The 21,382-nt window shown below is 31.2% G+C and overlaps 1 protein-coding gene and 1 long non-coding RNA gene across 2 annotated transcripts; both read left to right on the top strand.

Moving 5' to 3' along the window:
* The first annotated feature begins 4,455 nt into the window (after window positions 1–4,455).
* LOC143074699 (uncharacterized) lies at window positions 4,456–5,989 on the top strand. Its single transcript, XM_076250036.1, has 2 exons — window positions 4,456–5,140; window positions 5,751–5,989. The coding sequence occupies exons 1-2, from the start codon at window positions 5,035–5,037 to the stop codon at window positions 5,966–5,968; spliced, it is 324 nt and encodes a 107-aa protein (XP_076106151.1). The 5' UTR covers window positions 4,456–5,034; the 3' UTR covers window positions 5,969–5,989.
* Window positions 5,990–10,232: 4,243 nt separating this feature from the next.
* On the top strand, window positions 10,233–18,686 carry LOC143076320 (uncharacterized). The gene is made up of 4 exons (XR_012978613.1): window positions 10,233–10,316; window positions 10,927–10,980; window positions 15,304–15,404; window positions 16,514–18,686. It is a non-coding gene; the product is annotated as an uncharacterized LOC143076320 (long non-coding RNA).
* Window positions 18,687–21,382: the final 2,696 nt, after the last annotated feature.

The following is a 21,382-nucleotide window of genomic DNA, read 5'->3' as shown; positions in this document are numbered from 1 at the left end:
TCTCATTTATATTTTCAGCTTATTTTCCCGCCATAAAAGCAATGCCATATGCAATTAAAAAGAAATAAGTTGTCAGGTACCTGTTTGAAGTATGAAGACTCTCAAATTTTCTTGATCAGGTATGTTCTTTTTCCTTGACCTCATTCTCATGGTTATGTGACTTCTTAATAAAAGGCTATTTTTTTTTTATTGTCATTCGAAAACTCTATTATTACAGTACTTGCAACCTTAGGCGTTACTGTTTGACGTGAACTTGACTGATCGGTGAATGATCGGTGACGGATGTTTGACTGATCGATGAGTGATCGGTGATCGGTGACCCATAGGATCCGTCAGATAAGTCAAATAACCTATGTCAGAGTTACCCTGACAACTGTCACCAATCGATCAGTAAATTAAATTTATGCACGGATCGGACGGATACGTATATATTTAAAATTCTTATGTAAACCGAACTCGACAGTGTTTACAAACGATGAACGCGGACCTCTACGAAGACACCTTAATTTACACGTTAAATTGTAATAGAATTGGTTGCAATGTAAAAATATCGGAAATTGATGAGACTGTCATTACAAAAGTGAGAGGGTTAGCGCTATAGAACCAGGTTTAATCCACCATTTTCTACATTTGAAAATGCCTGTACCAAGTCAGGAATATGACAGTTCTTGTCCATTCGTTTTTGATGCGTTTTGTTATTTGATTTTGCAATGTGATTATGGACTTTCCCAATTGATCTTCCTCTAAGTTCAGTATTTTTGTGATTTTACTTTTTGCAATAAAAAAGTGAAAATAGTATATATGCTTAGAGCGTTAAATTGTTTGTGTTGATTAATAGTTTTGTATTAAATATTGTTAACATCAGAGACATATAATACATAATTGTATTATATGACTCTGTTAACATAAACTTATTCCTACGAAAATGGTTATTATTGACCGCCATTCGATTTTTGAACTTTCTATAGTTTCGAATAGGTTGTTTTTGCGTGAAATTAAAAGAATGTCAAAGAAATAATATTAAATTTTTTTCGCATTGTTTAGAATTACCAAAATTGTTCTTCTTTTTATCAAAAATGATACTATTTTTTTTTAAATCAGTTATTTTTACCATTTTGAGACAAGTCTTCTAATCAGAATTGAGATATAATAAGAATCAAAATACTTAAACTTTTATTTTTGTGGAATAAGAATGCAGTTATTGATTTATTTTGATACAAATTATTAACCGTCATATGATTTGAGTACTTATTGTACATCAAGATTGGCTGTTCTTCATAAAGTCTGCTTACTTTAAGGAAAAAGATACTAAATTTTTGTACGCGTTGCCTAAAATGCAAATATTTCTTCATTTTACTGAAAATTATTGACCGCCATTAAATTTTTGTACTTTTTATAGTTTAGAATAGTTTTTTACATAAAATTAAAAGAATATCAGAAAAATCATACTAAAATTTTGTTCGCATTGTTTAAATAACCAAAACTATTCTTCTTTTTATCAAAAATGATACTATTTTATTTGAAATCAGTTATTTCTACCACCTTGAGACAAGTCTTCTATTAATCAGAATTGAGATATAATGAGAATTAATATACTTAAACTTTTATTTTTGTGGAATAAGAATGCAGTTATTGATTTATTTTGATACAATTTATTAACCGTCATTTGATTCGAGTACTTTTTGTACATCAAGATTGGCTGTTCTTCATAAAATCTGCTTACTTTAAGGAAAAAAAAACTAAATTTTTGTATGCGTTGCCTAAAATGCAAATATTTCTTCATTTTACTGAAAATTATTGACCGCCATTAAATTTTTGTACTTTTTATAGTTTAGAATAGTTTTTTTTCATAAAATTAAAAGAATATCAGAAAAATCATACTAAAAGGTTGTTTGCATTGTTTATAATAACCAAAACTATTCTTCTTTTTATAAAAAATGATACTATTTTATTTGAAATCAGTTATTTTTACCATTTTCAGACAAGTCTTCTAATCAGAATTGAGATATAATGAGAATCAAAATACTTAAACTTTTATTTTTGTGGAATAAGAATGCAGTTATTGATTTATTTTGATACAAATTATTAACCTTCATTTGATTTTAGTACTTTTTGTACATCAAGATTGGTTGTTCTTCTTAAAATATGCTTACTTTAAGGAAAAAGATACTAAATTTTTGTACGCGTTGCCTAAAATGCAAATATTTCTTCATTTTACTGAAAATTATTGACCGCCATTAAATTTTTGTACTTTTTATAGTTTAGAATAGTTTTTTTTCATAAAATTAAAAGAATATCAGAAAAATCATACTAAAATTTTGTTCGCATTGTTTAAAATAACCAAAACTATTTTTCTTTTTATCAAAAATGATACTATTTTATTTGAAATCAGTTATTTTTACCATCTTGAGACAAGTCTTCTAATCAGAATTGAGATATAATGAGAATTAAAATACTTAAACTTTTATTTTTGTGGAATAAGAATGCAGTTATTGATTTATTTTGATACAAATTATTAACCGTCATATGATTTGAGTACTTTTTGTACATCAAGATTGGCTGTTCTTCATAAAAAATGCTTACTTAAAGGAAAAAGATACTAAATTTTTGTACGCGTTGCCTAAAATTCAAATATTTCTTCATTTTACTGAAAATTATTGACCACCATTAAATTTTTGTACTTTTTATAGTTTAGAATAGTTTTTTTTTAATAAAATTAAAAGAATATCAGAAAAATCATACTAAAATTTTGTTCGCATTGTATAAAATAACCAAAATTATTATTTTTTTACCAAAAATTATACTATTTTATTTGAAATCAGTTTTTTTTACCATCTTGAGACAAGTCTTCTAATCAGAATTGAGATATAATGAAAATTAAAATACTTAAACTTTTATTTTTGTGGAATAAGAATGCAGTTATTGATTTATTTTGATACAATTTATTAACCGTCATATGATTTGAGTACTTTTTGTACATCAAGATTGGTTGTTCTTCATAAAATATGCTTACTTTAAGGAAAAGATACTAAATTTTTGTACGCGTTGCCTAAAATGCAAATACATGTATTTCTTCATTTTACTGAAAATTATTGACCGCCATTAAATTTTTGTACTTTTTATAGTTTAGAATAAATTTTTTTCATAAAATTAAAAGAATATCAGAAAAATCATACTAACATTTTTTTCGCATTGTTTAGAATTACCAAAACTATTCTTCTTTTTATCAAAAATGATACTATTTTATTTGAAATCAGTTATTATTACCATCTTGAGACAAGTCTTCTAATCAGAATTGAGATATAGTGAGAATCAAAATACTTAAACTTTTATTTATGTGGAATAAGAATGCAGTTATTGATTTATCATATGATTTGAGTACTTTTTGTACATCAAGATTGGCTGTTCTTCATAAAATATGCTTACTTCAAGGAAAAAGATACTTAATTTTTGTACGCATTGCCTTAAATGCAAATATTTCTTCATTTTACTGAAAATTATTGACCGCTATTAAATTTTTGTACTTTTTATAGTTTAGAATAGTTTTTTTTTCATAAAATTAAAAGAATATCATAAAAAATCATACTGAAATTTTGTTCGCAATGTATAAAATAACCAAAATTATTATTCTTTTTATCAAAAATGATACTATTTTATTTGAAATCAGTTATTTCTACCATCTTGAGACAAGTCTTCTAATCAGAATTGAGATATATTGAGAATTAAAATACTTAAACTTTTATTTTGTGGAATAAGAATGCAGTTATTGATTTATTTTGATACAAATTATTAACCGTCATATGATTTGAGTACTTTTTGTACATCAAGATTGGCTGTTCTTCATAAAATATGCTTACTTTAAGGAAAAAGATACTAAATTTTGATACACGTTGCCTAAAATGCAAATATTTCTTCATTTTACTGAAAATTATTGACCGCCATTAAATTTTTGTACTTTTTATAGTTTAGAATAGTTTTTTTTTAATAAAATTAAAAGAATATCAGAAAAATCATACTAAAATTTTGTTCGCATTGTTTAAAAATAACCAAAATTATTATTCTTATTATCAAAAATTATACTATTTTATTTGAAATCAGTTATTTTTACCATTTTGAGACAAGTCTTCTAATCAGAATTGAGATATAATAAGAATCAAAATACTTAAACTTTTATTTTTGTGGAATAAGAATGCAGTTATTAATTTATTTTGATACAAATTATTAACCGTCATTTGATTTCAGTACTTTTTATACATCAAGATTGGCTGTTCTTGATAAAATATGCTTACTTTAAGGAAAAAGATACTAAATTTTTGTACGCGTTGCCTAAAATGCAAATATTTCTTCATTTTACTGAAAATTATTGACCGCCATTAAATTTTTGTACTTTTTATAGTTTAGAATAGTTTTTTTTTCATAAAATTAAAAAAATGTCAGAGAAATCGGCTACACGACAACTCGTACTTTCGGCAAGTCGTACTCAACCAACTCGTACCCTATTTTTACCAACTCGTAACCATGTTTTATTTGATATTATTTATCAAGTTTATATGCATAGTTATTGTAACTTTCTTTCGTATATCATTATATAGCAAAATACAAATAAAAAAAACAACTTTCATTGTTAATAAAATTCAATCATAATTGTTTTAAATAAGCTTATAAAATGCTAATAGTTATAATCATTAGTATTCCTTAGAATTGATTGTTTGAAATTGTTTGCACGGCAATTTATTTGATATGCACATTAAAATAATTATGAGTACACAATATGCTAATCAGTGGTCATTAGTGGATAACATACCTACAAAAATAGAATGGATTTGTTAAAAGTAGAATAAACAGAGAGAAGTAAATGAAAACAAAAAATCGGTATAAGTGCGGCACTATGAACATCAAAGGCCGTTGAGTTATACTTAAACAATCACCATCCTCACCGAAAAGAAAATGCATGGCTTAAACGTTGTAAAAACCAAGCTTAGAGAAAAAATATATAAACTATGGTGAAATGTATGATCATCTTCAATTGCAATCATGGTTCGTCCACGTTGTAATGTATGCAAGAAGACTGTTACGATTCGACAAGATGCTCTTCATTGTGACACATGTGACAACTGGCAGCATCGTCTATGTGAAACTGGTGAGTTGATTTATGTTTTACTTGTTTGTAGAAATTAAGCCCACTACCTTAAACATTCTTTAACCATCGTAATTGTGCTGTGTATTTGCAAATAAACAAGGGCCCTTTCCTAAATGTTATCATATCTTTTATCTTGGCTTAATTTTTATTTTAACTTTTATAATAATTGAGGTCAATACGTATATAAATGATAGTAGTATTGTGATGAAATATACATTTTAAAATATAGTGCAAACGTACATGCAGAAATATTAGATCAGGTGTGAAGTTGTTTTGATAACGGTTAATTAATGGCACGCTTCGTGTGTGAATAAGGGCCGATTAACTGGTAATCGACATGCTTCAGGTGTGAAACGGTGTGAAACAATGATCAATGATCAATTAATCACCGGCACGCGAACTGCAATAAATAATTTGTGTATTAAGGTTTATGTTTAAAGGCTGTGGATTTTCTATAAAAATCTTGATTTATTTGCCACAAAGTCCTCTTTTTCTATTCAATTCAATGGCACAGTAAGTAAGCATAGAATTGTTAGTAAAATTGAATTATGAAATAAAATTATGAAATAAAATTATAAAAAATTAAACCAATACATTTTATTTCTTACAGGCATTTCTAAAGAGTTGTATAATCAGCTAGTACAACAGGAAGAAGAGATAGACTTCTATTGCAAAGAATGTGGTTTGCCAGCAGAAGAATCCAGCATCCCTCAGCTACCAGATTTTGAAAGTACACGCTATTCTACTGATGGTGTCCATGAGGCAAGTTTTTCTCTAGAACAGTCTACTGTTAGCACCCATGAGGAAAGTCATTCTCCAAACCATTAAAAAAATATCCACAAGTATAATAGTCCCGGTATAAGATTCGAATAAATGAACTACGATAGGTTATTATTAAGTAAAATATAAATTAATGGATGAAAGAAAGACATTTTAAATTATAGTTCATACTTATATAGACTGATTATAACGTAAAATGATAATACAAACAGGTTCATCAGTTTATGTACATATTTTATATGTCTATTTTTTTTCCAGCCTGCCTACCGTCAGCAAGACTGTATTTTTAAGTATGTCCGCAAGCTCATGGCGTTGCCTTTCCTGCCAGCAGATCACATCAGACCAGCTTTCAGGCGCCTGAAAGACAATCAGACCGACCCACTTCAGCGTCTTGTTACGTATGTAGAAGACACGTGGATCAAGAGTACCGTTTGGCCCGTGGAATCTTGGACAGTCTTCAGCCAGCCGACACGTACAAACAACGATGTAGAGGGGTGGCATCGCCGCATCAACAAGAAATCATCAGAAGAAAAGAAGCCCTTCTACTTACTGCTTCCAAAACTGAAAGAAGAAGCCGAACTTTTACCCAATCAGCTGAAGATGGTTTCAGAGTGTAAGTTGACACGTCAACAGCGATCTACTTCCAAGTTTCTACAAGCCAAGTATTTCCAGTTGTGGGACCAGTATAGAGACGGGGATTTAACCGCAAGTCAACTTGTCCGAATGTGTGGTTTGTCTGCGGATTAAAAGACATTTCGTTTTCTGAATGAAAACCGCTCAGTGGTTAATTATGTGATTGAACAGTATTGAACATTTATTGAACATGTAAACTTTTTGAGATGAACAGTTATATGAAATGAATTTGATTCAGATAAATCAAATTATTTAATGTATTGTTATTCTTATCTGTTATTGATTATAGTATCTAATAAAAAATATATAAATCTTTTGCAATTTGCTTTATACATGCATGTGCTTTATGGTTTCAAAACTATTAGAAATGCATTCATTATATACATAAAATATACGAAATAAGACATATAAAAAAGAAGATCTCGTATGATTGCTTATGAGACAACTCTTCACTAAAGACCAAAATGACACAGAAATGAACAATTATAGGTAATCGTACAGCCTTCAACCATGAGCAAAACCCACCCATGCCTCATAGTCAGCTATAATGACCAGTAAAACAATTCAAACAGAAAACGAACTGACTGCCATACTTATATAAAAAAAAGAACAAAAAACAAAGTGTTAACACATCAACAAACAACGTGTTTATCGCAATATTCAGTAAAAAATCTCTTCAAATATTCTAAGGATCGAGCACACCTTGACACTTGAGGATTTTTTTTCAGATACAAATCCTATCAGTAGATAAATCAGTAGGTAAATAATAAAATATGAAGCATTATAATGTTAAAAATATTTTCTACTAACACGAAAAAACTAAGACATGTTCAACGCAATGTTCAGTAAAAAATATCCTTTTCATATTCTATGGATCTACCTCAGGGTGCACTGGGATACTTCAGGGAGTTAAAATATCCATATCTACGGATATAAACGTAGAAAACTTATATTATAATGCTAAAAAAATATTGGGTACGACTTAGTAGAAGTACGAGTTGGTAGAAGTACGAGTTGCCGAAAGTACGAGTTGGCTGAGTACGAGTTGCCGAAAGTACGAGTTGACATGTATCCAGAGAAATCATACTAAAATATTATTCGCATCGTTTAAAATAACCAAAACTATTCTTCCTTTTATTGAAAATGATACTATTTTATTTGAAATCAGTTATTTTACCATCTTGAGACAAGTCTTCTAATTAGAATTGAGATATAATGAGACTTAAAATGCTTAAACTTTTATTTTTGTGGAATAAGAATGCAGTTATTGCTTTATTATGATATAAATTATTAACCGCCATATGATTTTATTACTTTTTGTTCATCAGGATTGGTTGTTCTTCATAAATTATGTTTACTCTAAGGAAAAAGATATTATTTTTTTGTACGCGTTGCCAAAATGCAAATATTTCTTCTCATATTGGAAAATTTTGTAATTTCAATTGCAATCAGTTGTTATAAGTGATTTTCATATGATTTTTGTAGAAAATGTGAATTATTCAAGAATAAATCTGCTTAAAATTATTTCTTTCTTTTTAAGGAATGTATTTATGTTTACCACCATTGGATTTTTGTACTTTTTATTGTTTAGTAGTTATTTTTGTAATTTGTTATTTTAAAGGCTTCGATTGTGACGAGAATATAGAAAGTCCATGATTATGATTTTAATTTTATGATGATAAGGATACAAAAATTTAAAATATTGAAAAAAATAGACTACATTTTTCAATAACTGATCCTTTCATTTTGTTTTTCCCGAGTATGTTTGGAAAATAATAAAATCAATTTCGCGTTGTAGACACTCGCCGGGTTTGAAAATATATAACCTAAATAAAACGAAAAAGACCATTATTTAATGATGATATTTTAATTTAGGTTTTATCTGTACATTTCTTTTCATTTCAATTCATAAAACTTTGCTAAATAATTAATAAACAAAATGTATCATTGAACGTTCGATTTTCACGAGTCACCATTTTAATAAAAATTAAACGAAACTAAGATTCCGTAATTTGTATTAGTTCATCATGTGACGTATTAAAGTTCAATCCGTCATCAAGGTCGATCGGTACTATCCGTCCGATCAGTCCGAGCAGTCAATTACTTTTACTATAAGTCTGACGGATTGCTGACGTGAGTTTGACGCGAACTTGACTGATCGGTGACTGATCGATGACCGCTGATTGATCGCTGAAATAGTAACGCATAAGGTTGCAAGTACTGTACAAGATATCTGTACCTTAATGTTACATTAATTTAAACAGCAGAAATGTACACTTACAATTTATGGCATCCTCTTCTGTTTCAGTGCAATTTATCTCCCTTGGAAATTCATGTACAATGCTGTTTCCATAACCCGATCCTGTGTCATCTTCTGAAAAAGTAAAGAAAGAAAATTTATTATCAAAGGTACATGTATATCGTAATATTGAAATATTAAAAGAGAGATAAAAAATATCAAAAGTATACTTTAACTCCAAAAAGCAACAGACAACCCAATGGGAAAACAAATCTTCACAATACACAACATAGAAAAAACACTATGGTAATCTGGACAAAAAAAAAAAGAATATCTGTTTAAACGAAATTATCAAAATTGAAAAATGTAGCCCTTTCATCTGCTTAGTGTCATATGGCTATTTCAAAAGTAAAGTTAATTAAACAAAAATTAAATACCATGTGCATTGCTCAACTTTATATCAGGGCATCTACCATGTCTACTATTCTGTCTTTCTGTTATTATTTCTTCAGGTCCACTTTGAGCTACATCCACTGAAACAAAGAATGCAGATTAAAATCTCTTGCAGGTGAATGTATTTTATATGGCATTTAAAAATAAGAATTAAAGGAGAGAATGGAGGATGATGGATTATAAGACATTTTCCATTACAATCAAATTTTGCAAAGTAAATGCATTATTGTATTGTGTGAAAACATGTTACCAACCAGTTTAATTGATTTGAGTGAAGACAAGGAATCAGTTCTTCTTTTAAAATTTAGAATGGAAATGGGGATTGTGTTAAAGAGACAACCACTCGACCATAGAACAGACAACAGGGGAAGATGACCAATAGGTTGTCAATGCAGGGAGAAATTCCTGCACTCGGAGGTGTCCTTCTGCTGGCCCCTAAACAAACAAATACAAGTTCATTGATAATGAATGTCTTACTCTCAACTCCAAATTATCCACAAGAAACTAGAATAAGTAAAAATAATACAAGACTAATAATGACAAGAGGCTCCTGTTAAATATGTTTCATTGAACTAGTTGTACATGTATCAACATTTTTCATATAGGAGCATTATGTTTTTCGTGCAAAGCATCTGTATGTTGCGCTTCATATTAACTTTTTAGTCAATGTAGTTTTTAAAGAAGTTGAAATCCAATCATCTTAAAACTTAGTACACTTGTTTCATGACATACGATCTTTCTAATTTTAATGCCAATTTAAAGTTATGACCCCAAACTTCAGGTCCACTGAACATAGTGTGTGGGTGTACTATTGACACAGTCTTGTTTTCTCTTATTCACATCAAACTTTGTTAAGAAAAAAGTCTTTTATTTTTTAGACTTTAATTTAAATCAATGTATTATTGTGTTATATTAATTCAAAACAGTAGAAATGTATACTTACAATTTATGGTGTCCTTTACTGTTTCAGTGCAATTTATCTCCCTCGGAAATTCATGTACAATGCTGTTTCCATAACTCGATCCTGTGTCATCTTCTGGAAAAGTAAAGAAAGCAAATTTATTATCAAAGGTACATGTATATCGTAATATTGAAATATTTAAAAAGAGTTAGAAAAAATACCAAAAGGACAATTAAACTCACAAGTTATAATAAAACTGACAACCCAATGAGGAAAATTGAAAAACAATGCGCCAAAAAACTACTCAAACACAACATAGAAACACGCTCTGGAAATCTGGACATTATTATTTTTTGGAATTGATATTGCAAATCATTATAATTAATTAAGGTAGATTTATGGTATACCCCAACTTTGATTGTCCAATCACAGTACCAACTCTGCAAATTTGGGGACCGATTTGCAATTTAATGGTTAGATGGCTTAATTATATAAAGAAAACTTGGTGATTTTTTGTATATATATTATGCCAAATATTTAAACTCATATCATTTTAGTTTGTTTTAAGAATCATTTTTTCAAAGGAGTCTTTTAAGGGGAGATAACTCTTTTAGTAAAAAAAATATATTTGACTAATAGGTATTTTTTTTTTACTTGTAGCAAAAATATGCGACCACTACAAAAGTACAGTTAATTGGGGAAAAAAATAAATACCATGTGTATTGCTCAACTTTATATCAGGGCATCTTCTATTCTGTCTTTCTGTTATTATTGCTTCAGGTCCACTTTGAGCTTCATCCACTGAAACAAAGAATGAAGATTGAAGTCTTGCAGGTGAATGTATTTAACATGGCATTTGAAAATAAGATTTAATGGAGAGAATTTATTAATAACTTTCTTAAACTATCCTGGATTTCTACCAAACTTGGACAGTTCATTTCTGTTTTTAGCTCACCTGGCCCAGTGAGCTTTTCCCATTACTTTGCGTCCGTCGTCGTCGTCCGGCGTCGTTAACTTTTACAAAAATTTTCTCCTCTGAAACTAATGGGCCAAATTAAACCAAACTTGGCCACAATCATCATTGGGGTATCTAGTTTAAAAAATGTGTCCGGTGACCCGGCCAACCAACCAAGATGGCCGTCATGGCTAAAAATAGAACATAGGGGTAAAATGCAGTTTTTGGCTTATAACTCAAAAATCAAAGCATTTAGAGCAAATCTGACATGGGGGTAAAATTGTTTATCAGGTCAAGATCTATCTGCCCTGAAATTTTCAGACAAATCGGACAACCCGTTGTTGGGTTGCTGCCCCTGAATTAGTAATTTTATGGAAATTTTGCAGTTTTTGCTTATAATCTTGAATTTTATTATAGATAGAGATAAAATGTAAACAGCAATAATGTTCAGCAAAGTAAGATTTACAAATAAGTCAACATGACCGAAATGGTCAATTGGCCACTTTAGGAGTTATTGCCCTTTATAGTCAATTTTTAACCATTTTTCGTAAATCTTAGTAATCTTTTACAAAAATCTTCTCCTCTGAAACTACTGGGCCAATTTAATCCAAACTTGGCCACAATCATCATTGGGGTATCTAGTTCAAAAAATGTGTGGCGTAACCCTGCCAACCAACCAAGATGGCCGCCATGGCTAAAATAGAACAGAGGGGTAAAATGTAGATTTTGGCTTATAACTCTAAAACCAAAGCATTTAGAGCAAATCTGACATGGGGGTTAAATAAATCTATTAGGTCAAAATCTATCTGCCCTGAAATTTTCGGACAAATCGAATAACCTGTTGTTGGGTTGCTGCCCCTGAATTAGTAATTTTAAGGAAATTTTGCAGTTTTTGCTTATTATCTTGAATATTATTATAGATAGAGATAAACTGTAAACAGCAATAATGTTCAGCAAAGTAAGATCTACAAATAAGTCAACATGACCAAAATTATCAGTTGACCAATTAAGGAGTAATTGCCCTTTATAGTCAATTTTTAACCATTTTTCTAAAATTTTAGTATTCTTTTAAAAAATCTTCTCCTCTGAAACTACTGGGCCAAATTAAAACTTGGTCACAATCATCATTTGGGTATCTAGTTTTAAAAATGTGTGGCGTGACCCTGCCAACCAACCAAGATGGCCGCCATGGCTAAAAATAATACATAGGGGCGAAATGTAGATTTTGGCTTATATCTCTGAAACCAAAGCATTTAGAGCAAATCTGACAAGGGATTAATTATTTATCAGGTCAACATCTATCTGCCCTGAAATTTTCAGACAAAACAGACAACATGTTGTTGGGTTGCGGTCCCAGAATTGGTAATTTTATGGAAATTTTGCAGTTTTTGGTTATTATCTTGAATATTATAATAGATAGAGAGAGATAAACTGTAAACAGCAATAATGTTCAGCAAAGTAAGATCTACAAATAAGTCAACATGACCAAAATTGTCAGGTTACCCCTTAAGGAGTTATTGCCCTTTATAGTCATTTTTTCACAATTTTCATGAATTTTTGTAAATTTTTGTAAATTTTTAGAATATATTTTCCACTGTTATTACTGGGCCAAGTTCATTATAGATAGAGATAATTGTAGCAAGAAGAATGTCCAGTAAACTAAGATCTACAAACACATCATAATCACCAAAACACAATTTTGTCATGAAGTTATCTGTGTGGTTTAATATTGTCATAGACCAAGGTGAGCGACACAGGCTCTTGAGAGCCTCTAGTTTACTACTAATATAAGTTTTCATGCCAAGAAACATTACATTCACTCTGTGGTTATTAAAATTTTAATAACTTTCTTAAACTATCCTGTATTTTTACCAAACTTGAACAGAAGCTTCTTACAATGAAAAGATAGTATCGAGAGGAATATTTTTTTTTCTTTCCCTCATTTATGTTGAATCTTGGATTTACAGCAAAAGTAGGCGAGACACTGGCTTCTGCATAACCTTTGCAATCTTATTTTTTTAGAAAAAACTTAAAAATTTTGTATATTCAACTTTTTATTTAAATTATATATATTATTCTTTAAATCAATCAGTCAGGATTCTACTTCGTCAAAATTCTCCAAATTACGCCAGTTCATTTTCACAATCGTAGAAATGGAAGCCATTGTAGGTATGACGCGCTGCCAATTTTGCTCTTGAAAACCGATAAATTTATCCACATAGCACCATTAAGATCCTTATATGTCAGTTGTGTTTTAAAAAAAACCAAATGTATCTGCTAGCCAATGAGCATCAGTTAATGATCTTGTCTGCATTGATTCAACTTAAAACTATTGTCTGATCAGTTGTCAGGTCAAATTTTTATACGATCGCAAAAATTTTAATTTTTCGTCGTATATTGCTATCACGTTGGCGTCGTCGTCGTCGTCCTGCGTCGTCTTGCGTCGTCGTCACAAGGTTTATGACCATAAAAGGAAGGTTGGGTTTGATTTTGGGAGTTTTGGTCCCAACAGTTTAGGAATAAGGGGCCCAAAAGGGTCCAAAATTGAACTTTGTTTGATTTCATCAAAAATTGAATAATTGGGGTTCTTTGATATACTAAATCTAACTGTGTATGTAGATTCTTAATTTTTGGTCCCGTTTTCAAATTGGTCTACATTAAGGTCCAAAGGGTCCAAAATTAAACTTAGTTTGATTTTAACAAAAATTGAATCCTTGGGGTTCTTTAACATGTTGAATCTAAAAATGTAATTTTTTATTATTGGCCCAGTTTTCAAGTTGGTCCAAATCGGGGTCCAAAATTAAACTTTGTTTGATTTCATCAAAAATTGAATAATTTGGGTTCTTTGATATGCCAAATCTAACTGTGTATGTAGATTCTTAATTTTTGGTCCCGTTTTCAAATTGGTCTACATTAAAGTCCAAAGGGTCCAAAATTAAACTAAATTTGATTTTAACAAAAATTGAATTCTTGGGCTTTTTTTGATATGCTGAATCTAAACATGTACTTAGATTTTTGTTTATGGGCCCAGTTTTCAAGTTGGTTCAAATCAGGATCCAAAATTATTATTTTAAGTATTGTGCAATAGCAAGAAATTTTCAATTGCACAGTATTCAGCAATAGCAGGAAATCTTCAATTGCACAGTATTGTGCAATAGCAAGAAATTTTCAATTGCTCAGTATTGCGCAATATCAAGAAATCTTCAATTGCACAGTATTGTGCAATAGCAAATATTTTCAATTGCACAGTATTGCTCAATAGCCAGAAATATCTAATTGCACAATATTGTGCAATAGCAAGAAATTTTCAATTGATTGGAGTTATCTTTCTTTGTCCAGAATAGTAGTCGAGTCAACTTAAATCATTGTTTTATACAATATACAATATATATTCACTTTTACTACCAACTGATAAATTAAAACAATCTTTACCATTCAGTGATAACAAGCACCTTTTGTTACATTTTAATATTTTATGATGTATTTAAATGAGTAGTTATTGTTGCAAACTCCATTAGAAATTTGAATTGAGATCAGTTTTGGAAAAAAGGGAAAGGGGTATGTGAAAAAAAAAAATGTGGGGGGGGGGGGGGGTTAAATTTTTCTCATTTCAGATTTCATAAATAAAAAGAAAATTTTTTCAAACATTTTTTTGAGAGGATTAATATTCAACAGCAAAGTGAATTGCTCAAAGGCAAAAATATTTTAAGTTCATTAGACCACATTCATTCTGTGTCAGAAACCTATGCTGTGTCAACTATTTAATCACAATCCAAATTAAGAGCTGTTTCCAGCTTGAATGTTGTGTCCATACTTACCCAACCGTTCAGGGTTCAACCTCTGCGGTCGTATAAAGCTGCGCCCTGCGGAGCATCTGGTTGAAAATTCTTAAACATTGAAAAAAAAAAATCTTATTAAATATTTCGTGGAATGGCATACAAAAAATTTTCAGTGGTTGAAGATTATAAACCCTAGTTATCATGCACAAAAAAAATAGTTTTTTTCAAAGATATGCATTTTCATTATCCAACTTAAAAGACTGTCATCAAGAACTTTTAGTAAAAAGAAATAGCTATTCAAACACACCTACTCTGTTTTGTGATTCATTAGATAGGTACTTCACTTGCAATGTATTATTGTGTTATTTTAATTCAAAACAATAAGAAATGTATAATTACAATTTATAGTGTCTTCTGTTTCAGTGCAATTTATCTCCCTCGGAAATTCATATACAATGCTGTTTTCAACACTCGATCCTGTGTTGTCTTCTGAAAAAGTAAAGAAAGCAAATTCATCATCACAGGTAAGTCAGTTTAGGGGAGGTTATATCTCTAATACATATTTAAGCCCAGCTACATTCTTTATGTGTCTGTCCCAAGTGAGCAGTCTGTAGTTCAGTTGTTGTTGGTTCATATGCATCATATTTATTTTTTCATAAGTTTTTTTTTAAGCCTTTATATCTGACTATCTGGTATATTTTTCTTTATTTGACCTTTGGAAATCATACCACATCTCTTTATTGTTATATAAAAACAAGAATGGGTCCATAGAACACGGATGTCCTACGTTTCTGAAATTAGGGTTAACAATCTAATTTGAAAGTAGAATTTGAAATTAGAATAAGAAAGATCATATCATACATTTTTCATAGGTAACATGTCACAGACATGTGTTTCTAATTCTCCTGAACACCCTTTATTTAATACTAAAGAGTTTTTTAGGGATCCCCATGCAAACTTTTATATTTTTCAATTTCATAGATCATGCCATTTCCTGTTTGTTACAGACCATTCTGCAGTGTTTGAAGAAGAAAAAAACATACCTTGTGTTTTTTATTTTAGTGAAATTACTCCTGTGTATATTAATCTTTTTACCAAATGATATTGTGTTTAATTGGCATTTTAGCAATGATAAGATTAAAAATGTAATAATATCATTAGTTTTTAAGAAGGTATACCTCACTAAGGCAGCAATCTAACTTAAAAAAAACAATAACTTAATATTTAAAATCCCTTTACTGTACAGTCCAACAGTAACCCTACCTATAAAAGTCGAGCGAGTCCTATTATTAAAATATCTTCTGACCAGAGCTCTTAACTTTCAAGGAGAATTTTTTTCTAATTCATTACAGATTTTCAATCTGGAATACTAGGAAAGAAAACAACAATTAATTTGTGTTGTTATAAAAATTGATAATTTGGCCATATATAAATAAGAAGACTATATATATAGACATTTGAATGGATTGCCTGAATTTTTTTCAAGGTCCAGGTTTGTGTTCAGCACTGATGTTATTTTTCCATTGACATCATAGATTTTTATTTTCATGCAAGGTACTGCAAACTTGTTAGTTGTTACTTTGTCTATGATATTTTTCCATTTTTCATCTAAATATGCATACTCTTTTTTCAGATTAGATGTACTGAAATGATGTAAATTAGGTCCACAGTCTTGTGAATGATTTTCATGTGGGCCATCTAAAAATTTAACATGACCTTCTGATATCTTCCACCATACATTGATACCAACTACAAGAAAATCAGAAATTCTTTGACAGTGTGCCTGTATTAGACGGTGTCTGGAAGCAATAAACTGACCGGGAATGATAGAGTTTCCTCTAGGAGGAAGCAAACGAGATTGCTGGCTGATGGCTAAATCCTGATGTTCAAAAGAATCAATTTGGTCTTCACTGTCCTGCTTTGCTAAAAATCTCAAGACACAGTTATCAACAACATATTTGGCTTGTCGGTTACTGGTTCTGACAGAGATAGATCTAAGATCTCCAAATGTCCTTTCCTGGTTTTCTGGAAGAAGGGACCTAAAGCAAAATAGTCGATACATTTCAGGAAAATGAACTGTGAAACTGTGGAAGTGTGAGCCATAAAATCTTCCTTTTGTAAGTTTTTTAGGGTTGATGATGACATATTTGATCAAAATGGCAAAGAGAAAGCATTGGTTATATAATCTTAAAACCTGCTTTTGTGTCCTTTCATTTGAACGACTGTAACAAATGGTAATGATTTCTACAAGGCTGTTGCAGATTGTCAGGATGTCAGCATTAACAAGACCATTTTCGTAATTCATATTAGTGAAGTGAGCTCGCTTGATAGCGTACAGGCGTGCATTGCTGGCTTTCAATTCATTTTTGTCACCCACAGTAACTTCAAAGAACCTCAGATATTCTTTTTGAATGTTGTCATCAAGGTGGTATGGCAATTCAGTTATCAAGTTTTGAACAACATTCACAATGTCGTGAAGTGGCTCACAGTTGGAAATTTTGTATTGTTCTAAATTTTCGGTGGTACATGTATTTGTCTCAAAATTGGGACAAAACAAGGCAGGTGGTCTCTGTATTCCATGTAGTGTCTCTGTGAGAAGTGTTTTCAGTTCAGGTTTTTTTAAGTTGTAAATATCAAGGTTTCTGTAATCTAGCTCATCAGTAAGGGTTTCCTTGGTTAAATTTACCAAGCGGTTGATGTTGTTCTGCATGTTGAAAGTTTTCCACAGAGTACCACCATTAAAAAGATCAAGATGTTGCTGTAAAGATTGAGTTTTCTGGATAAAAGCCGCTTCAAAATTTGAGTGGTTCACTGCAGCTAAGCCACAGATACATCGGTAATTGCCTCCCCTTTGCTGCCCACACTCAAATTGTCGGGCAGGATTGTCCCCAGTGAAAATCCTGACTGTGTCATAAACCTTTAAACCATCGGGAGCAATTGATGGAGTGCTTAGATCTTTAAGGTCCTCCACCCTTGTAGTACTGTATGACATCTGGTCAAAATCGCTACTCTTTGACTGACCAAATATGTAGAGCTTTGGCTTTTCAACAATGCTTTGTACATCAATAGCTTTTTGATCAGGGTATTTTTCAGTGTATTCCTCATTTGTAAGATAAATATTTTCATCGAACAAACAAGAAATCATTATCAAAAAGTATGGCCTACTCAATATGCCAGAATGGTCATGCCACAATTTCAAATGACGATGGATGGTGTTGGCAGACGCCCTGAAAAAACCCATTTCAGACTGTTCATTTGTCAGCTTCTGACATAACTGGTGTAGGGGAAATTTTCTGCCATAAACTGTCACAATCTTTTCTACCAATTCACCATTGGTCATGTTGGTTGTTATATTATTTGATTTAAAGACTTTAGGAGCAACTGCTTTGATTTAAAGACTTTAGGAGCAACTGCTTTGATTTAAAGACTTTAGGAGCAACTGTAACACCTATATCCAAGTCGCCAGTCTGTAATAGTTCCCTTACTTCTTTCTTAAGTTTTTTGGCTGGTCTTGGTGTTGGTGTTGATAGACGTTTACATAATATGTGTTTAGCCCTACAAACTCGCCTAAAGTAATCCCTGCCACTTATTCTTTTTGTATCATTAAATTTGTTAACTTCAACTCCTTGAGATTTGGCAAATTGGTATAAAACCTGACCTGCATTGAGTGGAAATTTATGATAAGAGTTTTTGACCTCATATTTTCTGGATAATTCGGTCCAGTTTATGTTTGATTTAGCAGGAAGTGATTTGATTTCATTAATGAACTTCTTCTTGTCGAATTCATAATTGTTTATGTTTCCTATAAATTTGTTAACACTGGTATTTCTGTCATGACAGTGAACACGAATTTTCACCTCGTACTCATCTTTGAGATTTTTAAAATATTCGTAAATCCTCTCTGTTCCTATAAGTTCATGTTTTTGTGCACTTGTACAATCCACTTTTGAAATTGTTTCAACACGTAAAACTTTGCGTGTTCTGGCACCAAGGCAAACGACGTCTGTGTACATAGAGTTTTTTCTGGTACCATATGCATGTCTTGCATCAGTTACAATATCGATACCTTCTTGAAGTTCTTCATAGGATGCGATTTCCTCCAAAAGAGCAGTTTCATTTGACTCTTTCACCAGCTGTGACACTACCGGGGCATATTTCTGGAAAATACTATTCAGCGTAGTCTCCCCAATAGTACCAATGTTAGATTCCTGACAAAATCTGGAATATTGGTTTGGTAGGATTCCTGACACATAAAATCCATGAGACATTCTTAAATTACATAGATATTTGTCTCCCATATACGGTGAGCTTGACCAGAGTAGTTCATGTTTTTCCTCACATTTAAGTTTGCATACTCCAACATGACCCTTAATATCAGTTGAGTAAAGATGCAACTGACTTTTACAAACTTTTCCATGGTTTATCACTCTTTTAATAAGGTTCTCGATTGATGTTTCGGCAGTGACAAAAAGTTTCTGAGTTGATGTTTCCTCATTACATGATGTAAAAGAACAGTCCAAAAATGGTACATTGTTTTCCTCAGCCATATGTTGATCTTCATCTTGTTGTGTTATATTGTTTTTAATGTAGAATGTCATAACTTCAAATAACATGTCTTTATTTGTAGTCCTGTTTGGGTTCCCACCACCCATTGCCTTTTTAAAGTCATTGGTCATTTCATATATCAAGTTTTTCTCATCAATAGATCCAGAAGAAAAAAATATTTTTCCTTCAATAGGTTTTGGTTTTTCTTTCCTCATGTCATTCCTTCTTTTAACACTCTCAACTTTATCTTTTAAATATTTTCTTTTTTCTGCAGGTTGAATATTCTCATTCATATTTACGGCAAGTGCTTCCATGATTATGAAAAATTCTATTTCTAAATTTCCCTCCAAAATTTGATAGCTACTGATGTTGGACATTCCAATTTTCACTCAAAGCAGGGGTGAATGAAAATTAAGTTTTATTCTAAAAAAGGAATATATGTTTCTATACTTTTTCGCAAGGGTTTTTGGAAGATATAACTCAATATTTTTGAGATTTTACTTGTATTTGTAATGCAATTATTGAAAAATTCCCCTAAACAAAAATTATATGTGGGTTTCCCCCCACTGTCAAAATGCTAGACTTCACTGTTTATCTGGGATGAACTTGGGGAAACAAGAGCAGAATATAGAAATTTGATAAAATATTGTGTCAATTCAGCAGCTTTTACATTTATCTTAGGTATATAAATCACAATACATAACACTAATGTGTTTCGTGTAAGATTAAAAAAAAACACTTAATTGGACATTAAAAAATTTAACGATCCCCAAACCCCCATCAAAAGTGTGCAAAGTGATACTGGCACACCTAAACTGTTACACATGACATTTTTGAAATCTGCAGTAAAATGGAAAACCAAAATGATCAAAATGTTCTTTCTTTGACTGTAACTGAGGAACAAAAACTTGCTATTCAGGCATTTTTTAGCCACAATAATTGGGATTTTAATGCGGTAGCATCATCAAGTACATCTAACCTTCATTTAGAAGATAATGCAGAAAACAATATTATTACAACTGATGAAATTGAGCACCCTGGTCAAGTGGGTCAGATCAACAAAGTGCTGGAAATGATACCAATGATGAAGATATGTGTCAGGATTGTTTTTGTAGTCCTTGTGTAACACAAAATAGACAAAGTTGGTTAGGTGTAGGACAGAGGGCACATGCCAGAAATAGTGGAATAAGAAAACTAAAATATAAGTTATTCTGGAGAATGATGCAGGATAGAGGAGTATGGAGCAGTCCTCAATATCTCGCGAAGAAATGCAGGCTTTCAAATAGGGATAGGGTTGATGAAACTGTCGTTATCGTCAGGAGAGAGGTTATTCCTGATTGCGTGTTAAATCTGGTGAGGGAATTGTACCCAAACCCTAAATCTAAACCCTATATGGGACATAGATGGTACTAATTCGTTGTATACTTTTCAGCTCACCTGGCCTAAAAGGCCAAGTGAGCTTTTCTCATCACTTGGCGTCCGTCGTCGTCGTCGTCGTCCTCTGTCGTCGTTAACAATTTTTCAAACATCTTCTCCTCTGAAACTACTGAATGGATTTGAATGAAACTTTAAATGATTGTTCCTTAGATTATCCTGCACAAAGTGTGTGCTTCGATTTTTGATCCGTCAAAAAACATGGCCGCCGTTACTTAAAATAGAACATAGGGGTCAAATGCAGTTTTTGGCTTATATCTCAAAAACGGAAGCATTTAGAGCAAATCTGACAAGGGTAAAAATGTTCATTAGGTCAAGATCTCTCAGCCCAAAAATTTTCAGATGAATCAAACAAACCATTGTTGGGTTGCTGCCACTTAATTGGTAATTTTAAGGAAATTTTGCAGTTTTTGGTCATTATCTTGAATATTATTATAGATGAAGATAAACTGTAAACAGCAAAAATGATCAGCAAAGTAAGATCTACAAATAGGTTAATATGACCAAAATTGTCAATTGACCC

Source organism: Mytilus galloprovincialis, chromosome 5 (assembly GCF_965363235.1).
Source record: "Mytilus galloprovincialis chromosome 5, xbMytGall1.hap1.1, whole genome shotgun sequence".
Taxonomy (NCBI): Eukaryota; Metazoa; Mollusca; class Bivalvia; order Mytilida; family Mytilidae; genus Mytilus; species Mytilus galloprovincialis.
This window is presented reverse-complemented; position numbering and strand designations above follow the sequence as displayed.